Consider the following 12831-nt stretch of genomic DNA (forward strand, 5'->3'; position numbering starts at 1 on the left):
CTGTTATGGCTAATGACCAGTTGATTCTGTTTGGAACTGTGAATTCTAATTTGTTGAATTGTTTACTTTTATGCGCACGATATGTTGTTTATCGATGCAAATATGCCGAAGCTAACCCGACAATTTCCCAGTTTATTCAAACGGTAAAAGAAACTCAGCAATCAGAGCGAGTGATCGCCATAAAGTCTAAGAATTTGACAAAACACCAGTTGAAATGGAACCACATGACATAGATAGTTTGTGAGCTAGAACTTGCATGCATCTTGCTGATGTGCTGATGAGTACAATATCTTTGTGTTTGTTATCTGTGTTGTTATTGTTGTGTAATAATAAAAAAAAAAAAACAAGAAAAAACAAAAAAGTAGTTGGTTAGATCTATGCTTGTGCTTTTCAACGATCGCAAATCTGTTGAAATTGAGCAAGAAATGAATAAATGGGAGACAATTAATTATCGTGATCTCAAACGCAAGAAGAAGAATCGTGATCACGCAGGGCGTGAACTGGAAGACGATCGATTCGTCATTGAAATGCATTGGGCAAAAGCTTCGTTGGGGGGCTGTCTTAGAACAACGATTGCGCGCATATTGAATAAGATATAAAAATGAAAGTTAGCCCTTCAATAAACAGTAACATGTTCTTTTAATTGGTTGTCGTTTAATGTGTTTATCATTGCAAATAAACTTTTGATAATGGTTTGAATTTGGTCAAGTTTAAGTGGCCACCAGATGGAGCTAGTAGTATTTTGGGACTTTGTATTAACTTAGTTGGTTAGATCCATGCTTGTCCCTTTCAACGATCGCAAATTTCTTTAAATTGAACAACAAATCAATAAATGGGAGACAATTTCCTTCTGGTGTGTTTCATTGCAATTCCACCCCGCTTTTCCTCCTTCATAATAGTCCATTCCAATGTGTGTGACGTCATCATTTTGTCTGGTTGACCAACAGGGTTGTCAGATTGGAATAATTGATTCCAGATCTGGAATCAAAACGAACTGTCTAGTAGGGAAAAAAAATGTCTGGAATCTGGAATAATTTTTAGAAGCAAATTGGGATTGTTTAGACAAGTCTAGATTGTTTCGGTAATAGTCTTTTTTTCATTGCATTTAGTAGCTGCAACGCGTGCGCGTAACTTTCTGCCCTAGTTCCGTCTCTTTTATTGAAACTGTGTTGCTGAATTGCACGCTCTCTGGCACGAAAGCCTGTCTGTGAGAAGTGTGACGCAACCTAGTTAGCTGACAGGACTTTCCGCTCACTTAACACTGGGTTGTATTTCCATGTATGTTAAGTTTACTTTTAATCTGTTACCGGTATGCTTTTAGGTTGTTACAGAATGCAGTACCGTAGTTGTTGTTAAGTACCGGTACGATATTTATTGATTTTCATATTTTGTTGCATCGAAGCAGTTAGATAAGAAGTTTAAAAATCCAAGCGTATGTGAAGTTTATTGTAGGAAGAATATGGCTCTACGCAGTGGCGTACCGTATCCTGGTAGGTTGAGCAAGGGATTGAAGGGAAGCAATAAAACTCGTGGGGGGTAAGAACGTTCCGAAGGCACTCGTATTCTAGGGGGTCCGAGGGCATGTCCCCTGGAAAATTTTTGCAAAATTACACTCAAATAATGGATTATATGTAGTGCTTTCTGGAAACACTTTTAGGGTAAGCTAATATTTGTATGTACGTACGGTATGAAATTTTTTAGCAAATATACAGCGATTAACTTATTAAAAGTAGCTCTTACACAAACGGGCAAAAACTGGGCAAGGCTTCTCAGCAGAAGGCAACCCTACGTACATTTTTCAAAAATTCTAATTATATAAAGAAAAAACAGTTGCTCTTTCGCTTGCTGTGTTCATTTGTCAGCATACGGTACATCGTTTACACTGCCAATCATTTGACAAACTTTTTCAACAAGCACGCAGGCACAGATATAAAATTGGGGTGAACAAAGGCTACAAAACTTGATAAAAAATGTGCTGGCATCATCTTATCTTAGGGATATTTTCAATTCAACATGAAGATTCTCACCACTACTTATTGTAAGTTATATCATATTTACAATATACACTGCGTATTTAATGGTATTTTGTTGTAGACTTGAAATGAAATGTCTAGAATAAATTTAGAATAATTTAGAATCAATCTGGCATGCAATCTGGAAGGGAAGGCTACAACTAATCTGACAACCCTGTTGACCAACAAGGCGTCTTGTGGAAGAGCACCGAAAATTGCAGCGGATTTCAATAAGTGGTCAAGATAACTTGTTCAAAACAAAATAAAAAGTAAGACATAAGTCGATAAGGTCATACGCAGCAAATTACGTGGTTTGGTTGGTTTTGAATCTTAACCTCGGACTAACAAAGCATTGATTGGTTATTCCGGGTAGTTTTGCATACTTGTAGAGACTCTTGGCGCATGGCCGGTTACCGAAATTTGCAGAGTGAAGTTTTCCAATTGTTGAGTGTTGTTGTCGGGGAATTGTTCCATTCATTAGATGCCGCTAAATGGAGAGCAGTCCTGAAATGCGTTGCTCAAGCGCACACTCCGAGAGTCGAACTTGCGCCGCGTGATCTTGAGCCGGCACGTAACCACTGATCTAACGGGGCAATACTCGCAGACATTGAACCTATGCAAAAATGAATCGATCCGTTGAAGACCTATTTTTTGACTGACCAACTGACCAGTTCAATTTAGAAACAAGAAGAGCAAAAGCTAAAAATGAATGTTCGAACCAGCTGTGAAAAGTAGATTAGCCTATGCCTAAAGCAAAATAAATAAAAATGTTATAAATCCAGATGTTTGTTTTGTATTTCTTGTTTTTATCCTGCATTGCAGGAAAGCGGACTTGAGCGCTATGCATCGGTGTACGCCTTCCGACGTACACCTGACCCACGCTGCAGCCGACGGCATTGTCTGTTTCTGGTTGTCTACACCAGGGGTCCGCAAATAGTGGATCGCAACCCAAATTTGGCCCGCGAGACCATCCGCAGTGGGTCGCAAAGCGGTTTAAACTTACCATAAATATAACTTGTATGGCAAAAATAAATACGGTACAATCATATCATATAGTGTTTGATGTGCTGAGTTTCGTACAATTTGGTAGGCTACAAGAAAATTTATACTTTCGATTGCAGTACACGTATTGCAGCAGTACAGTGATTGCAGTACAGATTGCAGCCCCGATAGCTCAATTGGTTAGCGCGTCCACTAGGGTGTACCTTAAAAAAAAAAAGTTTGATAATTTATGCTCTCACCCCCTACATTTGTGCCATTTGACCTAAAAACAATGTCTGTTAAATTTGAGACAGATCCATTGATATTTAGAGGTCAACCTGGGACTTTGAATTTTTATACTGGGTCATTCCATGCCAAGCGTCCTAGACCTATCAGTTTGACCCTCTTCGATTTTGCTTAAACTTGGTTAAAATGTTATTTGGCATGATTTAGCCATGCATTACAAATTTTAGCTCAGTATCTATTATAGTTTTGAAAATGTGATGCTTTAAAGTTTTAGGTACCCCCTAAACTTTTCCACATTCGGTTTTTGGATCATTTTCAATTAACCATATCTTTTTCTCCGAAGGTTATATAAAGTTTAATTTTTGTAAAATGATTCACTTTTAGCAATATTACATGATGACATTGTCAAAATACAATTAATTTGCAGCATAATGGAGTAATCAAGCCTCAAAGTAGCTCTTTTCTTCACCAAAAGCAAATTTTGTGCCATATTTGGAAGTCTGTAACTTTTTTATGAAAACTAGGATGGTTATTATATTTATCATGTATGCTCTTTCCCTACCAGGCAACAACTTCACCAAGTTTGATAAGTAACATTATATTTGTTAGAAGGTTACAATGCATCAAATTGTGCACCCCAAGCAAAAAAGCCTTATTTTCAGCTCCTTAAGTGAAAATGGAGGTGAAAATTTCTTCTACCAGAAACAAGAACTGGGAGGCGGTCAACATACTCGTTTGCTGTTATATACCCATTCAGGGTTGAGAAAAACCCGGGTTTTTTTAAAAAAGCCCAACCGCCCGGGTTTTTTTAAAAAAACCCGGGCTTTTTTGGGTTTTTTTAAAAAGGATGCAAACAAAGGTAGATTCATGCTTATTTTACCTCAAAAACTACTTTTTACGAATGAAGTGCCTTTCACTCACAGTACATGCTTGCATAACTCAATAAAATAATGCACTAAGGCTGTTGTTGCTTGAATGTTGCATCATCCATTCATTTCAAGATCAAGTTGGATGTTGCATCATCCACTGATTTCTATACCAAGTTGATGCTACCGTGGTAGAAATCACATTATTGCATCATTTGCTTTAGATTTGAAGGCAAGGAACATTTATGCCATCATGTTTAAATATTTTTTATCATTTATATATATATATATTATATATCATATAGTAATGGATGAGCAATGGAGCGATTGCATGGCCAATCGCCATTTAGGCAAATGCTCTGAAACAGCCATGCGTTAGAATCATGAATCTGTAATCGGTAAATAGCCTCCTAAATTGCATTTCACATCATATAGGCTATACAGACTACAGTAGAGTAGTACTTTCACCAGTTTAACTATAAGGCCTTCTTTCATAAATGAGTTTTAATGTAGTATACACAAAGTGGCATTACTTGATTTTTGTGTACTGTACAATATCCACTGCGTTTTCAGTTTATTCTTGGAAATTTACTTCACAATCACATCCTTAAGTCCTAATTTAAAGTTTGTTTTAAGTGCCTTTGTAGTGTTTTTGTTCATTTTTTTAATTTTCTAATAAAAACTGGACAAACATGATGTTCTGGGTTTTTTTGGGTTTTTTTAAGTGTTTTTTTTTTAAAAAACCCACCCGGGTTTTTTTGGGTCGGGTAAAATACCGACAACCCTGTACCCATTGCTCATCTACCTCAATAGATTGTTCTAACGTTTTTTTACATATCTGCTTCCTAATCCTATGTAGGAGGTTCGAGCCGGAGTAGTCAAAAAGCAAATGTGGTGGGGCGATAACAGGCAAACACCGTAAGGTTAAATTTAGTTTTTAAAAATCATTCTTTGCCAAGAATTTTGTGCAATGTGCATATTAATTGTATTGTCACAATTTACTTTGTACAATCCATGATATTATAGTACAGTTGATAAATATATATAATGATATTATAGTTGAGTGACAAAGTCAAAACTTTGTACTCAAGTTCCTTAGCTAATGTTCTTCAAATGGTTAAAAAGTTTATTTTGTAAACACTTTTTACAGGGGTATTTTTATACCACAAGATGGCGTTATTTTGGCTTTATTGCTTGGGGTGCACAATTTGATGCATTGTAACCTTCTAACAAATATAATGTTACTTATCAAACTTGGTGAAGTTGTTGCCTGGTAGGGAAAGAGCATACATGATAAATATAATAACCATCCTACTTTTCATAAAAAAGTTACAGACTTCCAAATATGGCACAAAATTTGCTTTTGGTGAAGAAAAGAGCTACTTTGAGGTTTGATTACTCCATTATGCTGCAAATTAATTGTATTTTGACAATGTCATCATGTAATATTGCTAAAAGTGAATCATTTTACAAAAATTAAACTTTATATAACCTTCGGAGAAAAAGATATGGTTAATTGAAAATGATCCAAAAACCGAATGTGGAAAAGTTTAGGGGGTACCTAAAACTTTAAAGCATCACATTTTCAAAACTATAATAGATACTGAGCTAAAATTTGTAATGCATGGCTAAATCATGCCAAATAACAATTTAACAAAGTTTAAGCAAAATCGAAGAGGGTCAAACTGATAGGTCTAGAACGCTTGGCATGGAATGACCCAGTATAAAAATTCAAAGTCCCAGGTTGACCTCTAAATATCAATGGATCTGTCTCAAATTTAACCGACATTGTTTTTAGGTCAAATGGCACAAATGTAGGGGGTGAGAGCATAAATTATCAAACTTTTTTTTTTTAAGGTACACCCTAGGCCGTCCACTTCTGGAACGAAGAAGCTTCAAGATCAACCGGCGCTGGTTCGACTCTCGGCCTCGGGGTGTGCGCTTGAGCAACGCACGTTAAGGACTGCTCTCCATTCAGCGGCATCTAATGGATGGATTAGTTCCCCGGCAACAAGACTTCAACAATCGGAAACTTCACTCTGTCAATCTCGGTGACCGGGCTTGCGTCAGTGATTCAAAGCCTCTACAAGTATGCGAAACTGCCAGGATTAAGCTCTGCAAGAAGCTTTCCCAGTCCGAGGATAGATTCAATCAATCAACAGTACGGTAGTTAAGCCATAGGCGCTAGGGTGTTGCAGGCGCCCCATGAAATTTAAATCTTGGTTTCATCATTCTTACCTTTTTCGTGGTACTGTGTTTAGATCAGTAGACCATAAATATGAAGTTTCATAAATTTTCATCGACGTTTACCTCCACCGCCAAGGCCATTTTGAGGCCTACTTTTTGAATTTTTGCATGTTTTTGCCACTAGAGGGCAGTATATAATTTTTGAAATATTGAGGGCATATTTAAAAGATGCTCCATGATGTTCTGAATTGTTAAAAAAAAAATTGTAGAAATGTGATGAGTATATCCAAAAATTTTCAAGTTTTGTCACTAATTTTTTGCACAATACTGTCCCCAGTGGTGAAAACAAAAATTAAAATATCTTAAAAACTACTCATCATATTGTTATCAGGCCTTAAAACTCGTGTTTTTTTCCGGCAGCCATCGTGGCCTACCGAGAGCTCCTTCTCGGCGGCCAAATCTGCGTGCTTGGAGGCCAAAATACAATAACGATAGTACAAGTAAATAGCATTAAACTTGCAACAATGTTAAAATGATCACTTAGCGTTGTTAAAGTCTGGGCGACGTCCTGCAATAAAATCGTTGTACCACGCATTAAATGCTTTATCGGGATTGTAATCCAGTATTGCGGACCATCTAACGACCCTAAATTGATTTAACTGCTCGCAGCTCAGTAAATTGTTTCAACTGCATACGCCTTTCATAAAACCTGACCATTTATTCCGTTATGATGTCACCATTGAGGGTGTGAAGTCACTAACCCACAGCGTTCTCAACTATGAAGACATGTGTTTTACCCACGGATGTCAACTAACCTAGTTCTCCTTTATAACAACGATTCAATGTCCGACAACATTGAATCGATATGAAAACGACAATATTGCCAGCTGATGTAGATTAGCACTTCGGATTAACACTTCGTTAAAATAAACATCGGAAATTGCAAACAAGACTTACAGCGCTGGTGATCGCAGCTGGATATATTCAATGTATACAAGTACAACAGTAGTGACTATGATGCGCTGGCCTAATTCTGCGTCACTCTTTGATACTACATATTTTCGACATTTAATCCACGATCATTCTAATGCGAAATTAAATAATTGGCTAGAAGAAACCGGCGGCCAAACTTGGCCGACGGAGGAGGTAGCACCGGCGGTCATTCAAGCACTACTTAGCGGCGATGGCCGCCGGCTGCTTTAAGGCTTGTGTTATGGAACTTGCATGTACCCCCCATTTTCGTGGGTAAGGAATTTGATTATGTTGCATTTCTTGAGCTGTGCTATCTGAAGAATACAATTTCATTGCTTATGCACAACAAAATTTATTCAATCGTAAAGAAACTGCATGCATGTATTTATTGTATTATATTAATAAATCCAAACAGGCAATGTGAGTCTTAGTTAACACAATTCCGCAAAGGCAGTTGTGCATCTTCATTGTGTTGATAAACGACGCTTTCAAAGATTTCGTATCTTTCTTTGATCCTCTTCTATCGCTCGAATATAGTTTTGCAGATTTTTTTCTTGTTTTGCTAGATGAAGAAAGTCGGATACCAGTTTTACCCTTCTCTCTGCTGAATCATTGCAGACTCTGAGTGCACTTATGATATGTATATACCATTAGCAGAAGCGCAGCCATCATCTATTTCCCACTCTTTCGGATGTTAGACAAGAAAAGTTGTTAAAATGTGCAAAAGTTTAAAAAGCATTTTGCTCCTGGTATTTGCATAGGAGCACAATAACAATGAGTTATCATTAACAATGTCTTGCAGCTCTGGCTTACCAAACCTGTTTGTAACCTGGCCATGAAAACTTGCATTTAAACGCAGCAGAGTTCCAGCCAAAGCTTCCTTTTCATCCATAGTGACTTGTTTGTCCCATAGAACTAAGGGGATCAGCTCCTCGGTTACATACCATGTGTGCCAACCTAAAGCTTTTAAAGCAGCAATACTGATAGTTTTGTCTACTGCATCATAGCTTTTGATATTACTTACCAGTTACAAATCTTCTCAGGGTGCTGATGCAGCAATTAGACAGTTGAACCACCATCCATTAAATACAAAAGTGCAAAAGTCAACAAATCGCTCTAATTTTGTATTTGTGACTTGGAAATGATTCCTTGTGGTAGAAAGTCTTGCAGCATTACTATCTTATAGCAATGGAGCTGCTTTCCCATCCACCTTGCTCGATGGACTGCACCACATTTCATGAAGTTGTACTGTTCACTGTTGATTCCAAAAGTTCTTTGTAATCACCCCTCTGATAATTTTGAATATCTCTCTCAAAATTTATAAGTGCTTCAACTTTTCTGATTTGAGTTGTTACAAATTCTCCCAACTCTTGAGGAGCTTTGGTGTGCAGTACAGCTGCAGCATGGGGGGTTGCATCAAATCCTTTGTTCCAGAATCTTTCGAATAGTTCAATGCCTGGAGATCTTGACGTTTTGACTTTCAGGGCTTCCCACACATGAGAAAGTATAACTTCTCCAATATGTTTATTGCATGCTAGGCAGAAAAGTGGTTTGTCTAGCTTTATTTGAAGAAATATACATGCAGCAGAGAGATGGCTTGAAAAAAGTTTTGGGTGTTGTTGTTTTAAATTTTTCTCTTTTTTTAGGCCATCTCTCTGCTGCATGCATTTCTTTTAAATTAAAGCTAGACAAACCACTTCTCTGCGTAGCATGCAGAGAACATATTGGAGAATATGGTGCAGTCCATCGAGCAAGGTGGATGGGAAAGCAGCTATTTTGCTACAAGATAGTAATGCTGCAAGACTTTCTACCACAAGGAATCATTTCCAAGTCACAAATACAAAAAAATAGAGCGATTTGTTGAGTTTTGCACTTTTGCATTAATTTAATGGATGGTGGTTCAACTGTCCAATTGCTGCATCAGCACCCTGAGAAGATTTGCAACTGGTAAGTGACATCAAAAGCTATGATGCAGTAGACAAAACTATCAGTGTTGCTGCTTTAAAAGCTTTAGGTTGGCACACATGGTATGTAACTGATGAGCTGATCCCCTTAGTTCTATGGGACAGACAAGTTACTATGGATGAAAAGGAAGCTTTGGCTGGAACACTGCTGGGTTTAAATGCAAGTTTCCATGGCCAGGTTACAAACAGGTTTGGTAATGGGTACAGTAAGCCAGAGCTGCCAGACATTGTTAATGATAACTCATTGTTATTGTGCTCCTATGCAAATGCCAGCAGCAAAATGCTTTTTAAACTTTTGCACATTTCAACAACTTTTCTTGTCTAACATCCGAAAGAGTGGGAAATAGATGATGGCTATGCTTCTGCAAATGGTATATATCGTAAGTGCACTCAGAGTCTGTAATGATTCAGCAGAGAGAAGGGTAAAACTGGTATCCGACTTTCTTCATCTAGCAAAACAAGAAAAAAATCTGCAAAACTATATTCAAGTGGTGGCGGAGGATCAAAGAAAGATACCAAATCTTAGAAAACGTTGTTTTTCAACACAATAAAGATGCACAACTGCCTTTGCAGAAATTGTGTTAACTAAGACTCACATTGCCTGTTTGGATTTATTGATATATTATAGTACATGCATGCATGCAGTTTCTTTACAATAGAATAAATTTTGTTGTGCATAAGCCATGAAATTGTATTCTTCAGATAGCACAGCTCAAGAAATGCAACCATATCGCCTTTTTACAGAAAAATAGTTCAAAATTAGAATTACCGCCATCTAGTGGTAATATTATGCAAAAATATTGCTAAAATCAAATTCCTTACCCACAAAAATGGGGGGGTGCATGCAAGTTCCATAACAATATAATGAGTAGTTTTTAAGATATTTTAATTTTTGTTTTCACCACTAGGAGCAGTATTGTGCAAAAAATTAGTAACAAAACTTGAATATTTTTGAATATACTTATCCCATTTCTACAAATTTTTTTTTAACAATTCAGAACATCATAGAGCATCTTTTAAATATATTCCCAATATTTCAAAATTTATACACTGCCCTCTAGTGGCAAAAAACATGCAAAAATTCAAAAAGTGTGCCTCAAAATGGCCTTGGCGGTGGAGGTAAACGTCGATGAAAATTTATGAAACTTCATATTTGTGGTCTACTGATCTAAACACAGTACCACAAAAAAGGTAAGCAAAGTCCGAGAGGGTCAGGGCGCCTGCAACATCCTAATAGGCGCCTAACTATTTTTTTGGCCGTGTGGGCAAAAGCGTGTTTCATCAGCAGCAACGTAAATTCAGCAAATGTCACGCAGATGGATGACGTAATTATGTCGTCACACTAGGATTGCTTTTATTGCCACACTCGAAGTTATCGCTACGTTCGACCTACTGTTAATTATTATAAACAAAACTCGACTAAAACACATGCCATGCGTCTGCGTTGGCTAGCGGTTGATGGACTGCGACTCTTTAAGCTAAGCACAACATAAAGTTTAGCAACAAACTAGATTTATTAGCATGAAACAAGAGACAAAAAGGTTTACTAAAAGGTATACTGTAAATGGAATGAAAATACTAACTTGATCATATGCTTGAAAATATACCTGTTGAAAGCAAAATCATTCGTGTTTACATCAATTCAACAGCACGTCACCTTGAATAAATTTAAAAGTTGCTGACATCCGTAAACAGCCCTTGAAAAATAGTTACGGAAAGACGTTTGTTTTCGACTTGACATTGCTCCCTTTTCACTGCAATATCGCAACTTATCTGCTTTCAAGTTTCAATGGCTGTGATACGCCCGTTTTCGTGTTGCAGATGAAACAAAAGATGCGCGTATTCCCCGCCTTTGATCGGGTTTCTATGGCAACGGTCGTGTGGGCGCCATGCAGTTTGCGCGAGTCCGTTGTTGTGATGATTATGCCAATGATTGAGTGTGCGCAATGCGGTTTGTACCAGCCCTTGTTACGTTGGTTAGTGGTTACCTCGGGCCGAGACTTCAAGTTCATTTTCACAGCAACCGATTTACTGCCGCAACAACTCTCTGCAGAGGTTTCGACTTTTGAAAGCGACATCGAGTCTGTTTGCAAGCGCATTAAGCTAAACGCACGCTGCGTCAACGTAGCAAATTATGTTGTTTTTGGGTGTATTCAACATCTGATGACATTGAATTGACGCAAAATGGTAGATTTTTACTATGTCTATGGCAGCAAAATCAGTCATTTTTACATTGATTCAACGTCTGCAGATGTTAAATCAATGTAAAAATGACAGATTTTTTTTGTCTGGGGTGGGATTGCATATATGGTGGGACGGCATATATATGGGACGGCATATATACAAATATTGTCACCAACTTTATCTGTCAGCTTGCTAGACCAGCCATTTGTATGATACTCATTTGTTGGTTGAGTGGTGAGAACTTTCATGTTGTGTTCGATTGAAAGTTGGTTTGACACTGCTCTACAACACATGACTGCATCTCAGCATGAATCGCTGACACAATGAGTGTACGACCCTTTGTTGCATATTTTTTGATTGCAGTACAGTATGTTGTATGTTGGAGCAATGGGTGAAAAATTAACCGTTATTATTATCACACTGACAATGCTTACGTTGTTTGATTGTTTTTGTTGTTCTGTTGTATTTTACAGACACATATGCGAATTTTACGTGCTGTGAGCTGAAATAATCAGGTTCATGTTTTATTCTGTGGCATTGAAACGGCAATGCAATTCTTTGATTCGTTGTCTTCCACTGGTGTGGCAAAATTCATGCAGTGCTTCATCATTTCGTCCACACACTGAATTCCTTCAAGACGTCAGTAGAGAAGAATTACAAGCAAAGTATGCTGATATTGTTGAACTCCAAAATGCAAATGAGCGAGTAAAAAAGATATTTACCGTTGGATATGGAGATCACAAAGATGTTGTTGAAAAGAAAATTCTTGATCTCGTTAACAATATTGTAGATAAGGATCATTGTCGTTTTGAAACTGTCTCTGAAATTGTGAAGCTAACAGTAAATATAAAATACATGCAAGAAAAATATGCAGAGAGTAGAAAAAGACATCAAGATTATCGAAATTTTCTTTTTAAACAAGGAGAAAGGAGAAGGAATATGCTAGATGACTTGCGAGATAATCATTTTGAGACATATGCTAAAACAATTAATGTGCTTAAGATTCAGCACCGATTTAATCCACAATATCAGATACGGCCATCGCCAATTGCAAACAGTGTTAAGGATATGAGAATTCGGGCATTTGCAGAGTCACGAAGACTGATTGCTGCCAAGCAAGAGAGAGAAAGAAAGTTACAAGGTCTTAAAGAAAAGTTTAAAGATGACTTATTGAAACACGATATTGAAGGAAAACCAGATAACTAATCCAATAGTTAAAGAGCTCAAGGCTAAACTTTACTGTAGTGCCATTGACAAGTTGGTAATACCCAACACAACAGTTTGTCAAGAGGATGACTTGGCAACTATCTCTACTTGCACAAAACGTATGGGCCTTCCGATAGTAATGAGGCACATGCAAAAATTGTGATTGTTATAATGTATATACTAACTAAAAAACGATTACTATGTAATTATTTA

At 37.4% G+C, this 12831-nt stretch overlaps 1 protein-coding gene across 1 annotated transcript; it reads left to right on the forward strand.

Moving 5' to 3' along the window:
- The first annotated feature begins 11931 nt into the window (after positions 1-11931).
- Positions 11932-12618, forward strand: LOC145765147 (small ribosomal subunit protein uS15m-like). Its single transcript, XM_082576919.1, has one exon. It carries the CDS (start codon positions 11932-11934, stop codon positions 12616-12618), a length of 687 nt encoding a protein of 228 aa, XP_082433045.1.
- Positions 12619-12831: the final 213 nt, after the last annotated feature.

The sequence above is a fragment of the Aplidium turbinatum genome, chromosome 1 (genome assembly GCF_918807975.1).
Source record: "Aplidium turbinatum chromosome 1, kaAplTurb1.1, whole genome shotgun sequence".
Classification (NCBI taxonomy): Eukaryota; Metazoa; Chordata; class Ascidiacea; order Aplousobranchia; family Polyclinidae; genus Aplidium; species Aplidium turbinatum.

Coding starts and splice junctions, on each gene's coding strand:
- LOC145765147 (XM_082576919.1), top strand. CDS start 11,932: ATGTTTTATTCTGTGGCATTGAAACGGCAATGCAATTCTTTGATTCGT.